Source organism: Aspergillus neoniger (genome assembly GCF_003184625.1).
Source record: "Aspergillus neoniger CBS 115656 unplaced genomic scaffold BO87scaffold_26, whole genome shotgun sequence".
Lineage (NCBI taxonomy): Eukaryota > Fungi > Ascomycota > Eurotiomycetes > Eurotiales > Aspergillaceae > Aspergillus > Aspergillus neoniger.
This window is the reverse complement of record NW_020291154.1, coordinates 222,640-246,634: the sequence shown is the minus strand read 5'-3', so window position 1 is coordinate 246,634 and position 23,995 is coordinate 222,640. Positions and strand designations below refer to the sequence as shown.

The window sequence follows — 23,995 nt, the reverse complement described above, 5'->3', positions numbered from 1 at the left end:
ACATCGCGAAATAGAGAAGCAATCCAAGTAATGCGAAATAATTGCTTCAGAGTCCTGATGTCAGACATAACAAACTATAGTGGGCTATTATATGGAGAGGGACCTCACAGGATCAAACACTACAAATAGAAGGCGATATTAGGATGGAGATTGTCAAAAGGTACATGGTGATGGGTTACTATGTACTTAAGCCGGTACTAGTGTACTGCCTTCCTTAAACTGTCGTTTTGGCTGAAATGGTTAGTTCAAGTTGAATTTCATTGAGGTCTGCGGCGAACTATGGAGAAGTAAAGATATATATGTAGTCGACGCCTGATGATAAATTTAACAACTATGTGAGAAAATGCGTAGTAGCTTATTAGTCATAAGCAAGCAAGAACAATGTAGCATTCAGTAGGCTTTGATGGGAAGGCTTAGAATGAGTATGCGAGAGTTATAAGTAGTATGTGGTAATAGGTTGGATATCCTATCATGTGCTGAATTTCGTGCAGTATGATCTTGCTGACTTGTGGAAGGTTATATTATCTAAGTGGAAGAAAATTTCCATCAGCGAATCAGATAGTCTACTGGTGAGCAACAGCATCATTGGTCTAGTGGTAGAATTCATCGTTGCCATCGATGAGGCCCGTGTTCGATTCACGGATGATGCACTATCTTTCTCTTTTTCTTTTTGTTTCCTTCCTCTTTGCTGATCACAAGTAGTTCCATCTACCCCTCATATCCGCCTCACTTTGCTCCACTTCCTTCCACTTCCTTGGTTACTTGCCTAATCGGGATCAGATCATCCTTCATGTTCCTGGTTAAGACCATCCAGGTCTGCAGTAAACATGTCTTTTCGACACTTCCACTTTCTTGCCATTTCTCTGCCATTCGGGATGGAACCTCGGATTTTCGCCACCATGGTACCTGGTTACTGCAGCTAGTACACCTCACTAGGCATTAGCTCTTTCAGCTGAAGACAATTACAGGGATCGGTGACTGCCCGTAGCTACGATCGCCGACCCGCCGGGATTGGTCCCACCGCCGTGTTTGCTTATCGCCGACGGCTGAAGCGGAGGTTGGGCCAATGGACAACAATCTCCCCAACTAGCTACCATTAGCTACCATTATAGTTGCAGCTAATAGATTAAAATGTAGAAACTTGCGGAATTGCTCCTTCGTGCGGAGACCAGCTGAGATAACAATTTGACCTGCATGGACTTGCCCCATCGGTGCCTTTCTTATCCGTCACGTCCGACCTCGGCAGCCCATTTCCCTGTACTATTTATTCATGCCTCTCGCTTTTGCTTGCTAGCTAGCTAGCAGGCACGGTAGTTAATTGAGAGGCACTCACCATGCAGCTCTCGTTGTTGGCTCTTCTTGGAGCGTTGGCGCTGCCTAGCGCGGCTGTTCCCCATGCGCGCGATGAGGGACAATGCAAGCAGACGACGGTTGCTATTCTGTATGACTACTATCGGGCCTGAAGTGCGATCAAAGCTAACCTCAACAGTGGTGGAGGAATGGCTGGTATTGCTGCTGCTGTATGTTTATCCCTTTGTCGCTTCTAGAAGGAATCCCACATGCTCACATGTTACCAGCAAACGCTGCACAATGCCTCCATGGAAGACTTCATGATCCTCGAATACCGCGACACCATTGGCGGTCGCGCCTGGCATAAGCCCTTCGGCCAGGACAAAGATGGTAAACCGTACATCATTGAGATGGGTTGCAACTGGGTATGTCATTCAATGAAGTCGGTATTCTGCACTGCTAACAGTCACAGGTCCAAGGACTCGGCACTCCTGGGGGTCCGCAGAACCCCGTCTGGACACTGGTAAGTCTCCAGCCTTCACCACCACACCATTACTCTAACCCTCAAAAGGCCCAAGTCTACAACCTCTCCACCATCTACTCCAACTACAGCAACGTGTCGACTTATAACCAGTACGGCTACAAAGACTACTCCCAGCTGATTGACATCTGGGACGACATCTACGATGCCGCCGCCGCCCAAGCCGGTGTCATGCTCCTCGACAACCTGCAGGACCAAACCGCCAAAACTGGCCTGGCCCTGGCTGGCTGGCGCCCCAAGGTTGACGACATGGAAGCGCAAGCCGTTGACTGGTGGTCATGGGGTGCGTCGCCCACCTATCTCAAACCACATGTACACACTACTAACTACCACCAAACACAGACTTCGAAGACGCATACACGCCCCTCGAAAGTTCCTTCATCTTCGGTGTCGCTGGCCAGAACCTCACCGTGAACGGCTTCAGCGACGAAGACAACTTCGTCATCGACCAGCGCGGCTACAGCCACATCATTCACGGCATGGCATCGACCTTCCTCAAGCCCAACGATACCCGCCTGCTCCTCAACAACCACATCACCAACATCAGCTACTCCGACTCCGGAGTGACCGTCCACAGTGCCGACGGCTCCTGCGTGCGCGCCTCCTACGCCATCTGCACCTTCAGTCTGGGCGTGCTGCAAAACAACGCTGTCACCTTCACCCCATCCCTGCCCGAATGGAAGAAGGAATCCATCGAAGGCTTCACAATGGCTACCTACACCAAGATCTTCCTCCAATTCAACGAGACCTTCTGGCCCGAGGACACCCAGTACTTCCTCTACGCGGACCCCTACATGCGCGGCTACTACCCCGTCTTCCAGTCCCTCAGCACAGAGGGCTTCTTCCCAGGCTCGAACATCATCTTCGTCACCGTGACGGAGCAGTTCGCTTGGCGCGCCGAACGTCAGTCCGACGAGAAGACCAAGGCGGAGGTCATGGAAGTCCTGCGCAAGATGTTCCCGGAGAAGAACATCCCCGACCCTATTGCGTTCATGTACCCCCGGTGGACCCTGGAGCCCTGGGCGTACGGCAGTTACTCGAACTGGCCGCCCAGCACGACGTTGGAGATGCATGAGAACCTGCGTGCCAATGCGGGCAGATTGTGGTTCGCCGGTGAGGCGACCAGTCCGACCTACTTCGGATTCTTGCATGGAGCGTGGTTCGAGGGCCAGGCTGCGGGACTGCACATTAACAGTATCCTGAACGGCACTTGCAAGGCGAATACTACTTGCAAGGGTAGGAAGCACTATGAGACCCTGCACGGAACGACACCCTTGGCGGATTACAGTTTCGTGGATGGGTGGAACGGAAACAGTTTCTATGATTTCAACGATGACTAGACTGTCCCCTTGCCCCTCTCCCCTCTCCTCGTTCTCTTTCACCGGCTCTACGTGGTGAACTGAATGTGTGTGTGGTGTATATATATAGTATGAATATAACATATCATCATTTAACCATCTATCTATCCAACCCATACATCACTCATAATCATGACACAACCCCCTCCCCCGCCAGGGATGGAGAGGGGATTTACCAATCACAAAAGTGCACATTAAGGCTAACGTTCCCATTTGTCATGACACCTCCCTGACTAACCCCATGACATGTCTCCACGACGTCCTCAAACCCATTCAGACAGTCCTCGAAGCTATCAAACACACCAGTCTTGCCGACGCTGGCGTGCACCTTCGTCGGGCTGGTCATGTTGTTGACGAAGTGGTCCCAGTCGCCGTAGAGCACGTTCCACCGGTACTGGCAGTATTGCAAGGAGTAGAATTCCTTGATGCTGATTAGGGAGGCGCAGTTCGAGCCGCCGGTCTCGGGGTAGCAGATTGCGGAGAGGGCGGCGGTGGGGAGGAGGGGAAGGAGGAGGGTGGAGAGATGCATGTTGCTTCTATTGTTTTCTTGTTCTTGGGTGTCTGGTGGGGAGTGGTTAGATGGGTATATAATGTGAATGTTGGGGAGTGGTGGTGGTTACTTTTGTGGTTGTGAAGTAAAGTGTGTATGTAGTAGAGGAATGAAGAATGGTGTGATGAAAGGAGGAAATAACGAAGCGAACTGGCCCCGGGGATATACAGTAAATAGTTATAAATACCCTTATTCCACCGACTACAGTTGCTAGCTAACAAAGCAAGACAACCCACGCCAGGGGTACTTGCATCCCACCCCAAAGGGGGAATAGATCACCACGATCCTAAAACAAGCATTAGGAATGTTATGCATGTCTATCGAATTCAAATCGCAATTTCTATCTATCGCTAACAAACGCAAACCCAAAACGTGTGAAACAAATCAATCCTTACAGCCAGCCACTCACTCTGGCACATTGCACCCCCGGCAAGGGATCAAATCAAAAATCCCACTGCCCCAACCAATTCCCCATCAGCTCCCCCGTTACAGCCCCTAATCCCTCCATGGTTTTGCTACCCCCGCGCGTCTGCTCCACACTAATACTCGCTGAGAGCATCTCGCCCGCGAGTCCGCGGTAAAAGTCAAGCAGCTTCAGCGCGGGCTTTTCCCGCACCTCGGTCTCCGACGGCGATTTGATCGCCTCCAGCTCGTCCAGCCACTGGTCCAGCGGCACCGCCTGCATACCGGGGTACTTGGCCTGGATGGCGGGGACGAGGGTCGCCCAGGGTGTCTTGCAGGGGTTGACGAGGTGGTAGACGGCGTGCGGAGCGGCAGATTGGTTTTGACGACGGGTGTGCATGAGTTCAGTGGTGATGGTCGAGAGGGTATCCTAGCAATACCATCCAGATTAGCATCCATTCCCACCCATGCCTTTACATCAAAACAAGTAAAAAAAAAAGGGCATCACTTACAACAGGCACCCAATCGACCTCATACCCACCCAAATTCGCCGGCACCTTCCCAACAGCCTTACTCGTCTTTACCAATGTCGGCACCCACTCATCCAAATTCCACATCCCCTTCACACTCGTCGGCCCGGCAATCTGCCCAACCCTAAACACCGTCGTCGGAACACCCGCCCCATCAGATGCAGCCAGACACAACCTCTCTCCGACGAACTTCGACTCGCCGTATCCCTGCACCAGCACTGCATCAACACTTTCCACCGGCTTCTCTGGCACCACGGAGCCCAACTTCTCCGTCCATCCGCCGATGGTACTCACACTGGACACGAACGACAAGTGCGCGTTGTACCTGCTCCGCACACTGAAGGTAATGAACTCTACCACGCCCTTGATATGCGGGTCCTCGAATGACTCGAGTGGGTGATTGAAGTTAACCTTCCACGCGTTGTGGATAATGAAGTCCACATTCTCCAGGAGGTCTGCGTACTTGGTCTCGCTAAGACCAAAGCGTGGTGCACCGAATGAGACAGTAAGGAACTCTACCCGGCTGGGGTTGAGCAGCGCAGTGTCCAGACCCTTGTCGGCGAAGCTGCGCTGCTGGCGGTCGGCCGCGTCGGATCGGTTGAAGCAGTATACCTTTGCGACGTTGGAATCGGTCAGCAGGCTGTGGAGGAGGTAGGTTCCAAGCGAGCCGGTCGAGCCAGTGAGGATCACAGTGGGGTTGGCCGGGGCAGGGACGGCAGGGGTGGTGCGGGGTGGGAGCTGGGAGGTGTATTTCTCGATGGTGGCGGCGAGGCGGTCGGCGCGGGAGATGGTCGTTGTACGCAAGTTGCCGGTCACTAGGTCTTGCAGGTAGTCAGCGAGCTGGGAGATGGAGGGGTTGGCGTAGATCTGCTGCTGGGAGATTTCCTGGCCAGCAGGGTAGCCGGCAGCGACGACAGCCTTGTTGAGGGTTTTGGCGAGCTGGATGGTTTGCAGCGAGTCCAGACCGGCGGCATAGAGGTCCTCGTCGTCACCAAGGTCGGCGCGGTCGAGGAGGTTGGCGATGAGGGAGCGGACGAAGGTGCGGAGGTTGTCGATGCTGAGGGTAGTGGGAAGCTCGACAGCGGCGGTTTCTTCCTCTGCTGCTGCGTAGATGGCCTCAATTTCATCCTTGTAGTCCTTGTTCACGGCGTGGCGCTTTGTGGTGCCTTTGGGGGTCAGTTGGAAGGGCTTCTTGAGATCAGAAAGACGGATCTTGTTCTTTGCGATGCGGCCGTACTTGGGGACGGCTTCATTGGCGCGCTCCACTGTGGGCCAGATGGATTCGATGAAGGCTTTTTCGTCAACGGCTTCGCCCTCCAGAGCCCAGTTGGGTTCGATGAGGAGGGCTGTGTCAAAGCGGGCTTGGCCGATGAGGAGAGCACGGTGGACGCGCGGGTGTCCCTCAACGATCTTCTCCAGGGTGATGGGGTTTAGCTTCTCGCCGTTGCTGAGCACGATCACGTCATCGAGTCGGCCGTGGTATTTCCACAGGTGAGGATGCTCGGGGTGGCGGATGAAGAGGTCGTTGGAGTGGTACTCGGTGAGGTCTGGGAAGGTATGGAAGATGCCGTGGATTCGGCGACTGTCTGCTCGGCGGGGAATGACGAGCTCATACATATCGTCGCTGACGTGCTGCATGTCCACTCCATAGGCCGGGTTCCAGTCGAAGTAGCCCCATACATTCTTGCCCTGGGGGACGAGCGAGGAGACGATACCCATTTCGCTGGATCCGATGACGGTGATCATCTTGGTGAGTTGAGACAGGTCATCGCCGACTTCTGGAGCAAGAGGAGCGCCGGCAAAATAGACGTATTCAAGGGTGCTGAGGGCAGTGCGGGCGGCCCGGACGTGGGACATGTCTTCGAGGAGGGAGGGAGGCAGCATAGCGGCCGCAGGCTTGGTGGCGGTGATAGCAGAGGTGATGAGGTCGGCGGAGAGAGGCTTTTCGGGGAGGATTACGAAGGGAATGTGGTGGAAGAGAGATTCGAAGAAGGCAAGTAGGCCCATCAGGTGGAAGAAGGGTGTGGTGGAGAGGACGAGGGTGTCAGGCTGGAGGTCGTGGAACAGCGTGAATTGTCGAAATTGGGGACGCGAGATGTATGCGGCGTAGTCAATGGTGGCGAGGAAGCCGTGCGTCAGGGGGACGGGTTTAGGCATGCCTATCTAGGTTAGATGTGCTAATAATTAGGGTTGTGGGATAAGTACCTGTTGTGCCGGAGCTGTGGATGATGATGGCGACATTGTCCTCGGCTTCCTGGTAGGTCTTGGTGTAAAGGTAGGGCTGGGCAGTGGTGCTGAAGAGCTCTGCAATGGAGGGCACTTCGTGGAAGGTAGTATCAGGACGGAAAGCCTGAATTTCAGACACGCGGCGCTGCTTTTCAGGTGTGTAGAAGAAGGCGTGACAGTCGGTAGCGTTGAGGATGTGCTGGTAGGCGTCGTCGGAAAGACGTGTAGAGGAGAGGAGGGGCTGTTCCGTTAAAAAATGAATGTATATCTACAATACGTGGAACATACCTTGTATCCCGTCTTATGAGCGGCCAAGAGGAAGATCAAGTATCGCACATCATTGCTAGCCATGTAAGCGATAGTCTTTGGCTCCTGGGCGCGTCCGATCTGCTTCTCGATCCACCAAGCAAAGGCGTCCACCGTGCGGGCCAGACGCTGGACGGTCACAGTATCATAGCCATCGGAGACATCAGCACCCGTGGGGATGAGACCGATGCGCTGAGCAGGGTTGGCTTGAGCGATGTGGTCGACGACCACGGGGAGGAGGCGTTGTCCGGGAGTGGTGGCCATTGGCGTAGTAAGTAGTATTAGAGTATATGAAGTATAGTTTGGAAAAAGCAAGTCTATATGCGATGAGAACAATTTTGAGCAGTGAAGAACGAACAGAACACGATGCGATGATGAGGATAGAACCATAAATCGAGCGAAATTGCGAGGTATTTATATCCAGGTGTCATTTCAGTGCGCGATTTCAAACAAGAACCTGGACATTATGGTGGCCAGGGGAGGAGCCGATTATCCAGGCAAACGGTGACACTAGACGGACTTATGCCGGTGGAGCAGTCTGCAGTGACGCTGCCGATCAATTCTAGAAAGTACCGGCAGGGCTATGTGCATCATCTACTAGTATCAACTAAACCTACTATAACTCTAACGACTACGTTCATGCACCAACAACCAATCCATTACCATAGACATAGATGGAATACCGAATCTCAATCCTCTCATCTCAATTATCAAGAACAAGAACCTTGGCAAATCTATCCATTTACCACGGACTCCATCCACACCCCGAAAGCTTAGCAAACCAAGTCTCCGGTCCGGCTGTGGCGGCGGGATATCCGTCTCGGCGATAGTCTAGTATCTAGATAAGAGGGATATCCTGTTTCTGTTAGTAGTATTTTGATATTCCTTCGGTATGATTGCATTACGTACCCTGACTGGTCTGAACCAGGGGCCACAGTGCCGTCGTAGAGTATTACCTGTTCCGCATTGTGCAACTCCATCATACCATATCCATGTATGTTTTACCCACCATCTACATCATCCGCCACATACACTATGTAGCGGGCATCGGGCACAAGCACTAAACACGGCAAACCGAGCACTGTGTTATTCCCGAGCAAAGAGAAAACAAGAATCAGAATGAAACCGTTGAGTGGGGCGAGAGAGAACAATCCAAGTTGTCTGAATCAGAGGATATTACTGCTTTGGGCAATCTTGGAACGTAAATCGGATTTCGGCATTCTAGATTGGGAGTTATGCTCCGGTGTCATTGTTATTGGTTGGTATTGGCGGTGGTACTAACTGTATTAGGTAATATGCAACGAGGGGCTGCTTTATGCTACTCATGAACTTGCTTGTGGAGGAAGAGGGTGGGACAAGGATTAGTGATGATGAACTTGTGCAGGGTTTGATGTACATTGCTTAAGTCGCTGATCATACGGACGTTAGGATACATATCTGTGTTGTTATTAGTAGTACTATCTAGCCGACCTCCCTATCTACAATCTCAAATAAAGGTTTCGCAGGATGTGTAGTTTCCACATGCACAATGGTACCTGTTGAACGTTTAACCCTCCTGGTAATAATGCTTGCGCAGCATTTCTCATCAACCATTAGCTGACAGGATCTCTGATCCTTGGTTGAGGTTCGGATATAGATTAATCAACGGTGGGTACGATTACTACCCCTTCCTCTTGAAGAAGAATAACAATGCAGCCAGGTGGCAGCATATCGACCAACGATCATCTAGCCCCTGCCCCATTTTATTCGGAAATAATAGACACAATCAATATACCTATACCAAGACCTAGTGAAACAAGCAAAAAATCCCTCACACCCTAGAGACAACTCCCGCACTCTGTCACTACCCAAACACCTTCCATTCCACCAACCGCACCATCTCCCCCGTCTTAGGCGTAAACACCAACCTCAACGCCTCCGTCTTCACCTCATCCCAGCTAACCGTCGTGATTCCATTCGCCACCGCCGAGCTATAATTCGCATTACTCACTTCCTCCCACTCCCCTGTTGAGCCAGTGCTATCCACCCGATAGCTCTCCGGCACATCATACCCCTGCGTACTATTCGCAAAGAACGCGATCTCGGCACTTGCTGTGCTTGTCGCATTCTCAAATTCCACCTGGTACCACACTTCTGTCCCATTGCCGACGGGACTATCCCATCCGTTCGCTACGTCCTCGATCCAATAGAACCAAACCCGTCCGTCGATGGCCGCGTGCACGTCGTCTGTGTCGGCGTCTGCCACAGATACACTACCCCGAGGATACTCGCTATCAGCGGCGAGTTGCACCGAGACGGCGATTGGGCGGGATACTTCCGGCGCAGAAGCGGAGCTTAACTCAACCGTGAGACGGGTGAGGGTTTTGCTAGTGGCCACTGTTTCGCCGTCGACTTCGACGACGAGACCTACCGTGCCGTATTGACTGCCCGTGGAGTCCCATTGCACGGCAACATCGTGACCGTGGTAGAGGATGCGCTCGGCGCGAAAGTAGCTCACTGCCGAGGCGTCCGCTTGGGGGTTTACTTCCAGCACATCATCCGCGCGAGGCCGGATGCCCACGTAGCCCGAGAGAATGAGGTCGACGAAGCCCGAGTGGAAGTAGTGCGGAGAGCGGGGCAAGCCGACGATAGGGCTACCCGTGTCGGAGTAGTAGTCTTCTTCGATGTCAAGGACTCCGCCGCGGGCGGGGTTGTAGTGCAGTTGGGCGTACTGGCGGAGGATGTTGGTGTAGTCTCCGGTGGTGATGACGCCTGTTGCGGCGGTTTTCGGGTAGTGGTCGAGGAGGTTGGCGAGGCCCGTCAGGACTTGCGTGGTTTGATAGGGCCAGGCGGGCCCGTTCCATTGGCATTCCGGGTTGGAGCCATCATAGCGGTACTGGACCATGTAGTATTGGTAGCTGGGCTCGTTGGTGCGGAGGCCGTGCTCGCCCGCTAGTTGCGAGGAATTGAGGATATGAGACCATGCATTGGCGTAGGTGGTGTTGTCGTCGGGGAGATCGTGCGTCCAGGGGACGTAGCCGACGAGTTCGCGGCCACGGATGAAGTCCCAGTAGGTGACATACTCATTGTCTTCCTCGTAGCGGTCGATGAAGTGCTCGAAGGTACTGTTCCAAAGGTCGTCCTGGAGGCGCGTCTTGAGGGCACTGGCGAGCTGGGTATATTTCTCCTGGACGGCGCTGTCGCCGGTGAGGTTGGCGATATGGGCTATCGCCAGGGCATTGGCGTATTGGTAGCTGTTGATGCTGGGTCGGAAGGCATATCCGCCTGTGAAGCCGTCTTCGCCGCCAGAGGCATCGATGCTGGCGATGGTGTATTCGGTCGCGTCGGTCAGGGGCTGGATCCAGTAAAGGTCCTTGGAGGTGTCGTAGCCGCCGACGCCGAGGGTGGTGGAGTTCCAGCCGGCATAGACGGTCTGCATGGAGGAGAGTAGGGGTGTGGCATCATCGGCGACACCGTTGACCAGGTAGGCCTGCCAGACGCCGTCGGCCATGCATTCGGAGAATTGGTAGGGGTCCCCATTTGGGCCGAAGAGGAAGGACGAGTAGTCGCTGGTGAAGCGGCGGTCGCGACACCAGCGGCCTTCGCGCAGATGGAAATTGGAGGCATCGATCAGCAGAGCATAAGGTTCTTCCTGCCAGCTGACGTCGTTGAGGAACTCTGTCGTGATGTAGCCGTAGGAACCAAGGTCGCGCTGATGGGCCCGAAATATGCTCCAACGATAGTAATAGACATCTTGAATGTCGGAGAGATCAGTCTCGAAGAGAGGAATCCGATCGCTATACCAAGGCGCATCGTTCCCAAAGTATTTGCTCAAGATCGAGTCGGCATCAAGGGCAGACGCGCCGAGGACGCCTGCCAGCGCGAGGACCTGTAGGGACCGCATGATGGGTGTGCGTCATGGTGAAGGGAAGTAGAGCGATAGTTGTACTCTTATTTGAGTAAGAATCATAGCGCACTATCCCCAGGGACAATCTCCGGTGGAGGAGAGGGGATGGTATTTAACCGCAGGGGATTCGGAGGGCATGGGATTCGCCGATTGGCGGGTTTCGGCGATCAGGGGAGAATGTCTCGCAATTCGCAAACCACGCAATTAAGCTCACCAAGTCTCTCCTGCGGGGGTGGCTCGGACGTGCAGTTCTTCAGACACCCCAGACGGGGTATTCCTGCCTCTGCAAGTCATCAGACCATTGCCATGGGGTGGTGGCATGACAAGTCGGGGGGCATAATAAGGTAGGAGAGACACGGGAGACAGAACACTGTCTACAGGGAGTTTTGCAACTTTTTCTGTATTATTCCTTCTTTTGATATATGTACGCAACTAGAAAACCGAGTGGATCTCCCACTCAGGCAGAAGGGAGGGTGAGAGGAGGCAAAAGAGGAAGATGGAAAAAAAGAATGCATCATCCGTGAATCGAACACGGGCCTCATCGATGGCAACGATGAATTCTACCACTAGACCAATGATGCTGGTATATGATAAATGGTGCTTTATTTATCTATGTGAGCTAGTCATGCAAAATCCCTCTATCGTCCCCTTTCAGTATACAGAAGTACTCAAATACTATACAAGTGGACCAATGATGCGGAAGATGGCATACAATTTCATATCATTCTCCATACATGAAAGGCAACTTGAGATTAATATCTATAAATACTTGACCGACATCAAAGGAACGTGGGAGGCAGGCTGTGTCATATTTCCAATTCAGACGATCTTGGAAGTTAAGATAATTATGAACGGAGATGGGGCTTCTGATGTCTTTCATGCACGAGTAGGATATGATGACGAATGCTCTAGCAATGTTCATTTATGGTGAAGTGTAATGTCCTGGGAAAGGACCACCAAGAATTTGTCACTATTTTCGCCGTTAATATATTTTCATCGGCACTACTCTCCTCTTCCTAGTACTGATACTTGTATTTCGTATGAGGTTAGCATTGACTAACCCTCACTCCATTGAACGCAATCTCCGCTGCAAACTTACTCATCAATCACATACCTTGATTACTTCCAGTAGTTGAGACGTTCACGAATATGTTAGATTACATCGCAGACTCTCTCCGATAGGAACTAGGTACAGAGCACAGGTCATTATATATTCCCCTGAATGTCATATTCAAAGCCGCTCAATAGAGCTACGCAATCATAGGGACACTCGAGAGGGCCACATCAGTTGAAGACTTCCACTTTCCACGCCCCTTCCAACGTCGACTTCTTCAACGCCAACAGAGCCAAGTCTCCTAAAGTCGCCGCCGACAACAACTCCAGAACCGGCAAATGCCCCTTCAGCTCCTTTCCAATCCAATTTCTCAACTCAATCGCATTCAACGAATCCAACCCAAACGTCGCAAATGGAGTCGACTGCGTATGCGCCTCCACCACTTCTCGGGGGAGCATGAGAATCTCGCCAAGTTTGTCGCGCAGGCTGACAGCCGCAATGTCCAGGGCTGCCTGGAGATTGGCCGCGCGGCGAAGTTGCTGGGTAATAGAGAGGGATTTCGTGGATGAGGAATTGGCAGTATCGGTGGCTTCGCTTTTTCTAGCGGCTTCGACGAGTTGGGTGAAGCGGGCATCGGAGGCGTAGTATGGAGCTGGGCTCGGGGGAGCCCAATGCACACCAGTGATGCACTAGTCCGCATTGAAGTTGGTCAGGCGTCCCTGCATCGCCATCTCAACTAGGGCGAGCACCCCCACTTCTTGCATCGTGTTGCCTGATGCTAGGTTCTTCATCACCTGTGCCTTTTTCTCCGCATCATCGGAGAGCACGGCGACATCGCCTACCGCTGCGAGATCAATGGATACTGCGGATAACCCCTTTTGGCGGCGGTAGCGCGCCAACGCATCCAGAAAGCAGTTACCCGCAGCATAGGCAGCTTGACCGCGGTTACCGACAATGCCGGCAACAGAAGAGAGCATGACGAAGAAGTCCAGTGGCTGGTGGAGAAAAGCGTTGTGGAGATTCCAGGCTGCTGCGACCTTGGGTCGCAGGACGGCATCCCAGTCTGAGAAGGTCATTTGTTCGAAAAGAATATCCTGCTGAACGTTAGATGCATGCACTCAAAAGAGGAAAACAGGAAATTGGGGATATAAGTACCTTGAGGACCATGGCTGCGTGAATAACACCCTTGACCGGAGGCAGTTCCTTCTGTAGTTCTGTAGCCATCTCCTCGACATGCGAGACTTCAGACGCATCGCATTTTCTGATGTAGATCGATGCACCCACGGCGTGAAATTCGCTGATAACCTTTTGCATAGCTTCCGTGGTGGTGCCACTGCGGGAGAGCAGGACAACATGCCTAGCTCCACGCTGAACCATCCTCCGAGTGATAGACTGGCCAATACCTCCGGTGCCACCGACAATAACATACGTGGCATCGGGCGAAAGAAGGTCACTGGACGGAAGGGGGTGCGTGGCCTTGACCTTCCCATTTATCCGATGATCCACAACAACCTTTCCTGTCGTCTTTCCACTCTGCAACTTGCGCAGCACCGATTCCACATCCGCAATTCCGACAGTCGTCACCGGATGGACGGGAGTCAGTATCTCCTGCGCAAACATTTGCATGATAGTAGTGAGAACCCGGTTAAGGATCTTGCCTCTGCGCTCCGCGACATGCGCCAAGTCCAAAGAGGAGAACGTGCAATTATACTCAAACTTGCCCATTTCCAGCCGATTATTGGACGTAATATCCCGCTTCCCAATTTCAATGAACCGACCAAAGGGCGCCAGGCAGTCCCATGTCTCCCGAAGGAACTCACCGGCAAGCGAGTTCAAGATCACGTCCACGCCGTCGCCATTTGTCGCTTCACGGATGCAAGGTCCGAACTCGGTGTTGCGGCTGTAGAAGATGCGACTTGCCGGGATACAGTATCGATCGATTAGCATTTGTTTCTTCTCCTCACTGCCTACCGTGGCATAGATCTCGGCTCCCATCAACTGAGCCAGCTGGATTGCGGCCTGGCCGACACCTCCCGCAGCTGCATGGATGAGGATGCTTTCACCGGCTTCCATCTTAGCCAGCTCAACAAGTCCATAGTAAGCCGTGCTGTAAGTGATAGGAACAGAAGCTGCCATTTCGAAATCCATAGAGTCCGGAATCAGAGCTGCGCTGCTTGCTGGACACCGCGCGTAGGTGCTATACGCGCCGTGGGACATGGCACATACGCGGTCTCCGGGCTTGAGGGAACTGACATGGGCTCCAACACGAGCCACCGTGCCACTTCACTCGATACCCAAGTAAGGGCTTGCGACTTGGCCCATGGCAATTACCACATCCTTGAAGTTGGCTCCGGTGCAAGCCACTTGAATCTCGATCTCGTCGTCGCCAAGCGCCTGAGCCGGATCATCCGTTCAGTAGAGGGAGTCTAGGGCGCCCAATGTACCGATAGCGATCTTCAGCCGACGATCTGTTCCTTGGTCAAAGCCCTGCGCGTACGGAAGGGACGGATGGGTCTCTTGGAAGCGAGTGTTATTCAGCTCAGTTTGCTCTGCTAGACGAGGAACCATCAGACGCCCACCAACTTCAGTGAACTCGTAGTCAAAGGTGTTTGGTCTTCGTCACTGGCGGCTTTCTGATCAGGTCTGATCGACGCTTTGAAGGCATCCATAATCAGATGGACTCGACCTGCTATGTCTTGCCTAGAGCTGGGATCCAGGTCGAGGCTGAAAGCTGCATTTCCAGTCTCTGAACGCACAGAACGCAGAAGTCCCTGACTGAGGTTGAGCTCGGGTTGATCGACAGCCAAGTATGCACCGGAGGTGGAGGTGACCAAGAGACAGTAGAAGCATGTGATGAGGAGTTCTTGGACCAGCTTGAAGGATTCTGAGGTCAATGACTGCAACAGCGGAGCGTCCAGTTCAGCCAAACAGATGTATCGATACTTGGATGAGATGGGGGCGCGGGATAGGGGGACTACAGTGGCAGTGTACACTGTACTGGTTTCGATAGCTTTCAAGAGCGAAGCGATGAGTGGATCAGAGCTGTTTCTCTCGCTAACGATAACGATGGTCGTCTCGTCATCAGATGACGACTCTTGCTTGTGCCCATTAGATGTGCTGTGACAGCCGTTGGCATGGGTAACGCCAGTCCCATTCATTTCGCCATGCCCATGTCCATTAACCTGACCATTCCTATTACTCTCTAGGGTAGTGGGAGCTGTGCCATTTGCTTTGAAAGGAAACGATACGGGCTCCCACTGCGCCGTGTAACACCATGGATGCGGGCGAGATTCGACCAACATGTCACTGTTGACGGGGACCATCCGGAAGCCAAGAAGAGTGAGCACGGGCTGCTCTGCGGATGCAGGAGACCACGCATCAATGGTAAAGTCTACTGCCCGGGGACAGGAAATGTCTGCCGACAGACCATTGACGAGGGTTTCAACTGTCGCGCCCGGCTGAGATGGGAAATTGGCTGCAATATTTATTTCCCGGATATAAGTTGGCATGAAGAGGCACGGAATACTGTCATGACCCGCCCCTAGAACCAGGAAGGACAACTGGACGCACAGATCCAGGAAGGCAGGAAACACAGTCAACGGTGACTCATGGCCTGACGGCATAGTTTGTGCCGTTGCAGGGACTGTAACCCTGCCGCGTGCATACCTGCTCGACCCGGTGCCTGCGCCCCCGACGGTCAACCCGCTGTCTGAACCGAATGCGAACGCATCGCTGTATCCCGCTCCGCGACTCCCTAGATCGGCGTAGAAGGCCTCTGGAGACACAGGGAGGTATTCACCCTGGCTAGCCTCCTCCCTTCGTTTTAAGCTGGCATGGAATGGTCGGCTCTCGCTGACAGGGTTGGAGGTAGACGACTCCTGGCGTCTGATGCCGACGAGACCACGACAATGCTCTCGCCAACCACGACCAGCCGCCCATGAGGCAATTCGAAACTCGTCCCATTCGCTGGAGTAGGAGCGGGTGCCTTCCGTGAACGCGCTTAGAGAGAGCCAGGTCTCGTACTCGACGTTCTCCTCCAGGGTGAACGCCGAGGAAGCATGGAACTCGCGGAGCCGGTACCCTGCGATCTGGGACAGCGAGATGCCCCTCAGCTGGGCCCGTTGACTTGCCGCCTCGACTGCCATGCTGACGTAGCCGGCCATCGGGAAGGTAGTCGTGGATTGCATACGATGACCGCGGAGCCATGGCATCTTATCCAGTGTGAAAACATTTCGCCAGACAGGTTGTTCATCCTCACAGGCGGAGGCTTCCAATTGTCCCAGCATATCGTGCCGAGGGAAGCGCGGCAGTCGGTGGTTGTAGGTGATGCGAGACTCCCGCCAGTAAGACCGATGAGACCAGGGACACGGGGTGAAGGCTGTTATCAGTGCTGGTGTCGACTCATCCGCGAAAGTCTGGTTGACTTCGCCAAAGTACAGGTCTTGACCAGCCAGAAACAACCGGCTCGCAAGCTGGAGGGTGGCCTTAGTGGCATGTTCATTGCGGACGAGGGAAGCAAAGTACTGGGTGTGCGTGTTCTGGAGACCCTGCAGAATCTGCTTGATCGGGCCCTGCAATGCGGAATGCGGACCAATTTCAATGATGACATCGGGTTTGGTTTCGGTGCACAGCTGCCCCAGCGCTGTTGAGAATCGGACCGGATGCGTCAGATTATCCACCCAGTATGATGCCCCCAGAACTCCGGGCTGCTCTACCTTCTGACCTAACAGCGAGGAGTAAAACTGGACATTATCCTTCTTCGTTGACGGCGCAACCTGCTGGATGGCGCTGGTATAATCATCGGCGATCAGCTCCATGTGGGGAGAGTGGTAGGCAACGTTAACTTGAAGCTTGCGGTGAAAGATTTGTCGCGCCTCCAACTCTTTTGCAAGAAGTTCCATGGCAATGGCATCTCCAGATGTCGTGGTTGACCGGGGTGAATTCTCACAAGCGACGGCGATGTCCTCCCCCAGCTGGAGTCGATTGATAATCTTGCGCACCTCGTCAGCACTGTCTCCGACAGCCATCATGCAACCATTCAATTTTGGAAACCGGACTCGAATTTGAGCAGCAAGTCGGCCCCGATGGTACGCCAGGGCAATGGCGTTGCTCACGCAAAGCGCACCTGCCGCATAAGCTGCTCCAATCTCTCCGCTGGAGTGTCCGACAACCATCTTCGGTTCGATGCCCCAGGAAGCCAGGAGATCCGTCAGGGCAAGCTGCACGGCAGTGCAGACCACTTGGGAGATCTGCGGCTGACTGACACGAGATTCAGATGCCTCACGCTTCAGCTCTTCGAACAGGCAGAAGTCAGCCCCCAGATCCTCCAATGTGCGCGCTGCTTTCTGCATGGTAGCTGCAAATACCGGGTGGGTATCGATGAGTTCTATACCCATGCGTGGCCATTGTGCGCCCTGTCCAGTGTACGCAAAGGCTATAGTGGGAGAAGCGCCGGCTCCCAGCTTGGCGCGCTGAGGAATGCTCGCCGGCCCATTCAAGGCCTTGACAAGTTCATTACTGGTGGACGAGGTGGTAAATGCAATTCGCCAAGGAAAATGAGAGCGTCGCTCACCAAGCGTGTATGCGACATCGTGCACTAGGCGGCGTTCGAAGTCTCCTGGGTGTTGTTCTAAGTAGATAAGGAGGTTCTGGGCAACGCGTTTGGCAGCCTCCTCATCATAGCCGCTGAGCACAAAGAGCCGTGGCGTATCATGAGGAGCGCTGGGGGCCTGACCCCGGGCACGGGAAGGTCGTTCCAGTACGACATGGCAGTTGGAGCCGCCAAAGCCGAAGTTGTTGATACTGACGTATTTCTTGCCCTGGGGCCAGGGACGCAGACTGGTCGGCACCTTCATGTTCCATTTGTCGAGAGGGATGGCGGGGTTGGCGCGCTCAAAGTTAGCATTGGGGAGAATAAATCCGCGATGCAACATCAGGGACGCCTTGATTACGGAGACAAGCCCACTGGCGTTCTCGAGATGTCCAAAGTTGGATTTGACGGAGCCGATGTATAGCGGCGCTCGTTTGGTCCGACCCTCGCCGAACACCCGCTGGATGGCACCGACTTCAATGGGATCACCAACCTTGGTTCCCGTGCCGTGTGCCTCCACAAACCCTGTCTCACCAGGGGAGATGTTGGCGCGGGCATAGACCTCTCGCATGAGCTGTTCTTGGGCTTCTCCATTGGGATTCGTCAGGCCTAGCGTTGTTAGCTTGTCGCCCTGAATTTTCCTTGTCTAAAGGGTGGTGGATGCACCGACAGTTTGACCATCGTGGTTCGCTCCAGTGTTCATAATGACCGAATATATCTGGTCATTGTTCTTCAATGCCTGATCCAGTGGCTTAATAAGTAGTCAGCAGGTTCCCTCGCCGCAGGCAAATCCAGAGAGGGCACGGTGATCGAATGAAAATGTCTTTCCGTGCTCGTTAAATAGCCTATTGTATTCGGGTCTTGGTTAGCATCCAGAACATAGAGTCTCATTATTTTCTATAGAATGACGTTACCCCATCATCGACATAGAGACGATATTATCCGGTTGTATGCGCAATTTACTTGCAGCAATAAGAGCAGAATCTGCCTCCTCAGAACGAATGCTCTGCACGGCCAGATGTAGGGCATACAGACTGGATGAACAGGCCGTATCAATAGCCATAGACGGACCACGGAGGTTGAAGAAATGTGAAATACGACCAGCTTGGATAGATTCATGACCACCCGTGGCATCGAAAATGGGGACTGTGTTCAGGTCGCGAAGCACTCCGCGGCGGTAGTCTGACAGACCAAGGCCCACGAAGACTCCCATACGTGAGCCCGCTATGGATTGCAGTGGGATACCAGCATTCTCAGCGGCTTCATAGGCACATTCGAGGAGATGTCGCTGTTGGGGATCTAAAGGCATCGTCGGCCGACTTGCTAGAAATTGAACCTACGAGTAGGAGTGATGATACTTACCCATGGCTATAGCTTCCTGCTGCGTAATGTGAAAGAAGGGAGCGTCGAATTGGGAAAGGCCATTCTGCATAAAGTACCCTCCCTTGGGATTAAAGCAGCCCTTTCGCTGGGGGTCGGGGTGGTAGTACGCCGCACTGGATATCCTGTCAGAGGGGATTGGGTTCCAGGTATCGCGACCGCGAGATATGAGTGTCCAGAAGTCATCAAGTGTACGGACTTGGCCCGGAAGACGACAGGACATGCCCACAATGGCGATGGGAGCCGTAGGATCATGCATACTGGACACTGAGATAATGATAGCTTGGAAAGAAGGAAGGAAGCAAGGGTATCAGAGAGAAAGAAGTTTTCTGTGGGAAAACTTCAGCTGAAAGAAGCCGATGGGGCAGATGATATTCTCGCTATTTATGTTTTCTAACCATCCGTTCCAGCAATGGAGCATAAGATCGTCTGTGACCGATCGACTTGCGGTAAAACGCCTTGTTGTTCATTATTAATTTTCTGTCTTCCTGCCCGTCTTCTTTCCTTTCTTTTTCTAAGGCTAAGGTTTACTTCTAGCACAAGGGCCATGCACAATCTACACGTGTAAGGACAACATTGCCCTACTTCCTGTATAAGACCTGCTACCAGTAGAGACAATAAGACATTTCTGTCCATAGTCTGAGCCAAATCGATCAATGCGGAAGCAGTTTCATGTATTTCTCGACTAGTTTGACCGCGCACTATCAGTCTGCAATTTTGGGCCGACAGAAAAACGCTGATCACCAGTAAAGCTGTGGCACAGCTGAAAGGCAAGATGATGACGTGGCTTGTCCACTGAGATTTCATGAACGGAGCAGAGCGATTACTACTATCGCATGTTCTCCGTAATTCGGAAGCTGAGAAGGTCATCTGCGGTGACATATGAGGAAAGGGAAAGTAAAGGATAGTAATTTTCTGCCTTCCGGTGACCACAAGGGCCACCGATCAGCGACCCGAACAGAAGCGAAGGGATCGGCTCCAGATAACTTCAAGTAGCCGAATAGTTTCGGCCCCAATCTCCACTACTAAATACTGTCTCTAGATCTGAATCGAGATTCAACCAGTATACAAGCCCGATACCCTTATGCTGTGAAACCCGTCTTAGCAACTATAGTAGTATGATTTTCGTCAACATAGATCTGCATGCCCTGTGACCATGTGTCAGATTAGGTGTAAACCTCAAGACCTATTCCATCACCGTGTAGGGAATCCCTTCTGGAACCTTACCAGCAACCCTGTTTACATACATTGCTTTTGGTTCTAGCTTTTTCAATACTACAATGTACTGTAGCTCTGCCAGCTGTCCCGCTGACATACATAACCTTTTCTTCGATGTTTCTCCCAACTCAAACTCGCGATCCGGTCCGCCGACCTAATCAAAGCCAATCTAGAGAGGCGGAAAAAGCAATCAATAAGAAAGATGAGCTATCATTTACCGAAACAAACCTAACTATGCTAGCACTACTGTTATTATAAAACCCTCAATTGCACCGCATCCTCCCGGCCACAACTCCCAAACTTCCTTACCCCCCAAGCCCCTCCTCATCACAGCAGCTTCATAAATCTTTTCCACTCTCGTGGCTTCGTGTAATTGAACCTTTTCCGAATCAGTGTTATCCTTTTCTTCAGATACCATGACAATCATCTGCCTGCACGGTGGCTACGGCAGCGCCGAACAATTTCAAATCCAACTCAAGCCCCTAACCACAGCCATGCAATCCGCGTGTCCCGACATCTCCTTCCACTTCATCGACGGTGGATACCCCGTTACACCGCCCCAAGGATACGCTGATCTCTTCGGCCAGCCTCCTCACTACCGGTTAATCGAATACGATGGGACCAGACGATCCGATGATCTTCTGGGACGGGTCAATCGGCTATCGAAGGGGTCGACAGCCGAGGACACGATGCAGTTCCTAAATCAGGAGAGCGAGGTGATGTCTGCGGATAGTGTGAGAGGGATGATGGCGAAATTGTTTGCCATCTTGGAAGAAAACCCTGATATTGACGTAAGCTGAACTCCCCTCCCTTACCCCTTCCTTCGGGCTAGCATATGGGATAATAGTAACTGATCGTAATGAAATGCAGGGTATACTAGAGTTTTTGGAAGGAGTTACAGCGGCTGCTAGTTTGCTGGTTGAAGAAGACCGTCGTGTCCGAGAGGAAGGGAAGACGAGACAGCTCAAGGTATGGCAATATCTACAACTACTACTTATGCTCAATCTGAAAACAGCGTATTGTCATTACGTGACGAGGAGAAGGTCTGTGTGCTAACATTTGAACTTGTGGCTTTAGTATGGAATCTTCTTCGCGGGCTGGCCGCCCGTTCGTCTAGACGGGCAGCGAGTAACAGGATGCTTGGCCGATGAGTGCGAAAACATGATTGCGGTCCCGAAGTGTCATATCATCGGGGTTAATGATCCCTTCGTGGATGCTGCTATGGCGTTGTATGGGGTCTGTGACCCGGATATGGCGGTTATGTTTGACCATGGCAAGGGACATACTGTTCCGCGGGATGCGAAGACTGTGAGTGAGCTGGTGGAGGTGATTGACCAGACGAGGAGGAAGGGACTTGATGCAGGTTTGTGATAAGCTTTGGCACATACTATCTTTGATGTGTACTGTCATAATACTGTTGGCTTTGATTACGATCTCCTTCATGATTGCCACTAGCGTTGGTAGTGATAGGCAGAAAGATAAATATATGTATAGCTCAAGTAGTAAAGGTCATCTACCGTCACAAGAAGTGAATAAACTGTTGTTGATGGCTATTAATGGCTATGTATAACAAATGGTATGGGCGAATTTGAATGATAACATAACTATATGTAAACCACTGAAGATTCCAGTCATCAGTAAATGGATGGTACCGAATATAATAGAATACTACTATCTATGCAACATCGTATATCTACATATATAACCTTTTATCGTTGTAAATAGTGTAGAGGGTTTTCATGGACCATTTAATAGTAGTGTTGCCTTATTAATACCCTCTTCAAGGAACGGGTCGAACCCGTTTTCCTTCCGATACTGCTAGGCCATATATCTTATATATATAACCAGGATCTGGTGATGCATACATTCAAATCTAACCCGCTACTCCGTACCTATCTTGGTCGTAAAACTAGAGCGAACGAAAGGCAATGTTGACACATCACGGCCACCCTGAGTAGACTGAAGATATATCCCAATGAATATAAGGTAATAGGACCGTACACAACATCTCAATAGTATTTTTTCATAATCTCAAGCCAAACATACTCGTAACTCATATCACATCTACACATGAACTATACCCAAGATAGACAAGATGATCAAACCTGTGACCCATTAAACGTCATCATTCGTTGTCTTTCTTCCCCCACCACCTTCTTCCTCGGATAATAATGCCAACACGCCCAGACAAACATCGTGATCAGAGTCAACGGGATAGTAATGGCCCAATAGATCCAAAATGAACTGGTCATGACTTCGTTTCCATTTTCGTAATCAAAGAAATTCGTCCCGAATAGGCCCTACGCTTCTTAGCATCGAGGTATACCATGAAGCTTCAAGTTTGTAACATACCGATACAAATGTTCCCGGTAGATATACCATACTGACGATGGCAACCGTTCTCATCATTGCGCTGTCGGACTTGGCGTCGTGGCCGAATCGTTGGGAGACGAGGTTGAAGCCCTATTACGTTAGACTCTACCTCAAACATACGGACATGTGGCTTCATACCAAGTTAATCTCGTTGTGTAACCGCTCTGAGAGCGATCGGCTTCGGATCTTCAGTGAGTGAAAGTCCTTGGCCCGTCGGAGGAGGTTCCGTTTATTCTGGAGCCATTCGCCCTTGTTGATACTGGAATACAGCTCGTAGGAGCGCGCCTGCTCTTCCACCAGGCATTGCATGGTATGTTCAGCGACCTCGAGGGTCTCGTTTGAGTGAAAGACATGCCGTGCGATATCGTGTAAATGAGGGAAAAAGTCGGGGGTCAGGCTCTTAACATCAACTCTCGACTGTATTAAGTTTAGTATACGGTATAGTGATCTGGATCGGAATAATTTCACCTTCTCAGTGGTGCGCACTAGATCTCGAAGCGCCCAGAAAGAATGATCATAGACACCGACCATGGTATTGGCAATTACAGCATGCCAAACATACGGGTTGTTGTTTGCCTGAGTCGGGGGTAGGATAGCAACCAACTTACTGGGCGGGTCTGGATGGTCGACAATAAATACGACTTGGATCTGGGTTTCCGGATACCAGGTTACAAAGACGGTAGTTTGGATCCATTCGTAAGTATGAGGATCGCGGACGTGTTTTATCTTATAACAAGCCCAGGAGACTGACGAATTCATTAGCCTCATGTTTGTCCATCCGACCTTGCGTTGACAACAAACCGTGCTTGATAGGCTTGTCGTTCTCGTCGAGAACATCGTCACAAAACAAAGACCCGTTGATGTCCTTACTAATAAGAGGCTGAAATTCATCCGTAAAGAGGCGCAGATACTTCGTCTCATTCAGAGTTTGGCGTTTTGAGAATCTACACGCATTAACGAAAACAAAATTCATTCCGAGAGGACTGGTATATCCTACATAAGGAAGGATTTTGTCGGGTGCTGCTATCGTCAATGCCAGCCATCAAGGACCACCGCGGAATGCATACCTCAAGATCCAAATCAAGTAAGGATGCCCCAGTTTCCATCCATGGTCCCGTTCCTGAGCTTATCAGCGCTATGGCCACGGCTCAGCAGATACGAACCCACCTCGCTCATAGATGGTAATGCCCTCGGGCATTGTACTCGTGGAGCTCGTGGGAAGCTTCTCCATTTACCGTGTCAGACGGGCCGGAAAGATGGCCCATATGCTAGCATAATAGGCGAACGTCAG

The 23,995-nt window shown here is 52.0% G+C and overlaps 7 protein-coding genes and 2 non-coding genes across 9 annotated transcripts; 3 read left to right on the top strand and 6 right to left on the bottom strand.

Annotated features, from left to right (window-relative positions):
- Positions 1 to 579: 579 nt before the first annotated feature.
- On the top strand, positions 580 to 650 carry BO87DRAFT_t188. The gene has a single exon. It is a non-coding gene; the product is annotated as a tRNA-Gly (tRNA).
- A 498-nt stretch (positions 651 to 1,148) lies between these two features.
- Positions 1,149 to 3,637, top strand: BO87DRAFT_339527 (putative flavin containing polyamine oxidase). The gene is made up of 6 exons (XM_025620624.1): positions 1,149 to 1,441; positions 1,490 to 1,520; positions 1,578 to 1,715; positions 1,763 to 1,813; positions 1,862 to 2,114; positions 2,174 to 3,637. Exons 1-6 carry the CDS (start codon positions 1,335 to 1,337, stop codon positions 3,169 to 3,171), a joined length of 1,578 nt encoding a protein of 525 aa, XP_025477429.1. The 5' UTR covers positions 1,149 to 1,334; the 3' UTR covers positions 3,172 to 3,637.
- On the bottom strand, positions 3,267 to 3,830 carry BO87DRAFT_116773 (uncharacterized protein). Its single transcript, XM_025617919.1, has one exon. The coding sequence runs from the start codon at positions 3,716 to 3,718 to the stop codon at positions 3,362 to 3,364; it is 357 nt and encodes a 118-aa protein (XP_025477428.1). The 5' UTR covers positions 3,719 to 3,830; the 3' UTR covers positions 3,267 to 3,361.
- Positions 3,831 to 4,070: 240 nt separating this feature from the next.
- Positions 4,071 to 7,568, bottom strand: BO87DRAFT_378609 (putative NRPS-like enzyme). Its single transcript, XM_025623831.1, has 4 exons — positions 7,186 to 7,568; positions 6,877 to 7,138; positions 4,654 to 6,830; positions 4,071 to 4,571 (listed from the first exon to the last, which is right to left on the bottom strand). Exons 1-4 carry the CDS (start codon positions 7,465 to 7,467, stop codon positions 4,182 to 4,184), a joined length of 3,111 nt encoding a protein of 1,036 aa, XP_025477427.1. The 5' UTR covers positions 7,468 to 7,568; the 3' UTR covers positions 4,071 to 4,181.
- Positions 7,569 to 8,935: 1,367 nt separating this feature from the next.
- On the bottom strand, positions 8,936 to 11,159 carry BO87DRAFT_378608 (six-hairpin glycosidase). Its single transcript, XM_025623830.1, has one exon. It carries the CDS (start codon positions 11,084 to 11,086, stop codon positions 9,047 to 9,049), a length of 2,040 nt encoding a protein of 679 aa, XP_025477426.1. The 5' UTR covers positions 11,087 to 11,159; the 3' UTR covers positions 8,936 to 9,046.
- A 440-nt stretch (positions 11,160 to 11,599) lies between these two features.
- On the bottom strand, positions 11,600 to 11,670 carry BO87DRAFT_t183. The gene has a single exon. It is a non-coding gene; the product is annotated as a tRNA-Gly (tRNA).
- A 703-nt stretch (positions 11,671 to 12,373) lies between these two features.
- On the bottom strand, positions 12,374 to 19,372 carry BO87DRAFT_417754 (type I polyketide synthase; the record flags this gene model as incomplete). Its single annotated transcript, XM_025626833.1, has 7 exons — positions 12,374 to 12,832; positions 12,899 to 13,237; positions 13,299 to 14,401; positions 14,438 to 14,537; positions 14,723 to 18,342; positions 18,697 to 19,056; positions 19,096 to 19,372. 7 exons carry the CDS (start codon positions 19,370 to 19,372, stop codon positions 12,374 to 12,376), a joined length of 6,258 nt encoding a protein of 2,085 aa, XP_025477425.1.
- A 1,272-nt stretch (positions 19,373 to 20,644) lies between these two features.
- Positions 20,645 to 21,702, top strand: BO87DRAFT_441389 (DUF341 family oxidoreductase; the record flags this gene model as incomplete). Its single annotated transcript, XM_025628002.1, has 3 exons — positions 20,645 to 21,122; positions 21,202 to 21,300; positions 21,409 to 21,702. Exons 1-3 carry the CDS (start codon positions 20,748 to 20,750, stop codon positions 21,700 to 21,702), a joined length of 768 nt encoding a protein of 255 aa, XP_025477424.1. The 5' UTR covers positions 20,645 to 20,747.
- A 676-nt stretch (positions 21,703 to 22,378) lies between these two features.
- On the bottom strand, positions 22,379 to 23,984 carry BO87DRAFT_378605 (uncharacterized protein). Its single transcript, XM_025623829.1, has 8 exons — positions 23,872 to 23,984; positions 23,772 to 23,824; positions 23,702 to 23,724; positions 23,506 to 23,648; positions 23,173 to 23,450; positions 22,843 to 23,121; positions 22,684 to 22,794; positions 22,379 to 22,631 (listed from the first exon to the last, which is right to left on the bottom strand). The coding sequence occupies exons 1-8, from the start codon at positions 23,900 to 23,902 to the stop codon at positions 22,431 to 22,433; spliced, it is 1,119 nt and encodes a 372-aa protein (XP_025477423.1). The 5' UTR covers positions 23,903 to 23,984; the 3' UTR covers positions 22,379 to 22,430.
- Between the last annotated feature and the right edge of the window lie 11 nt (positions 23,985 to 23,995).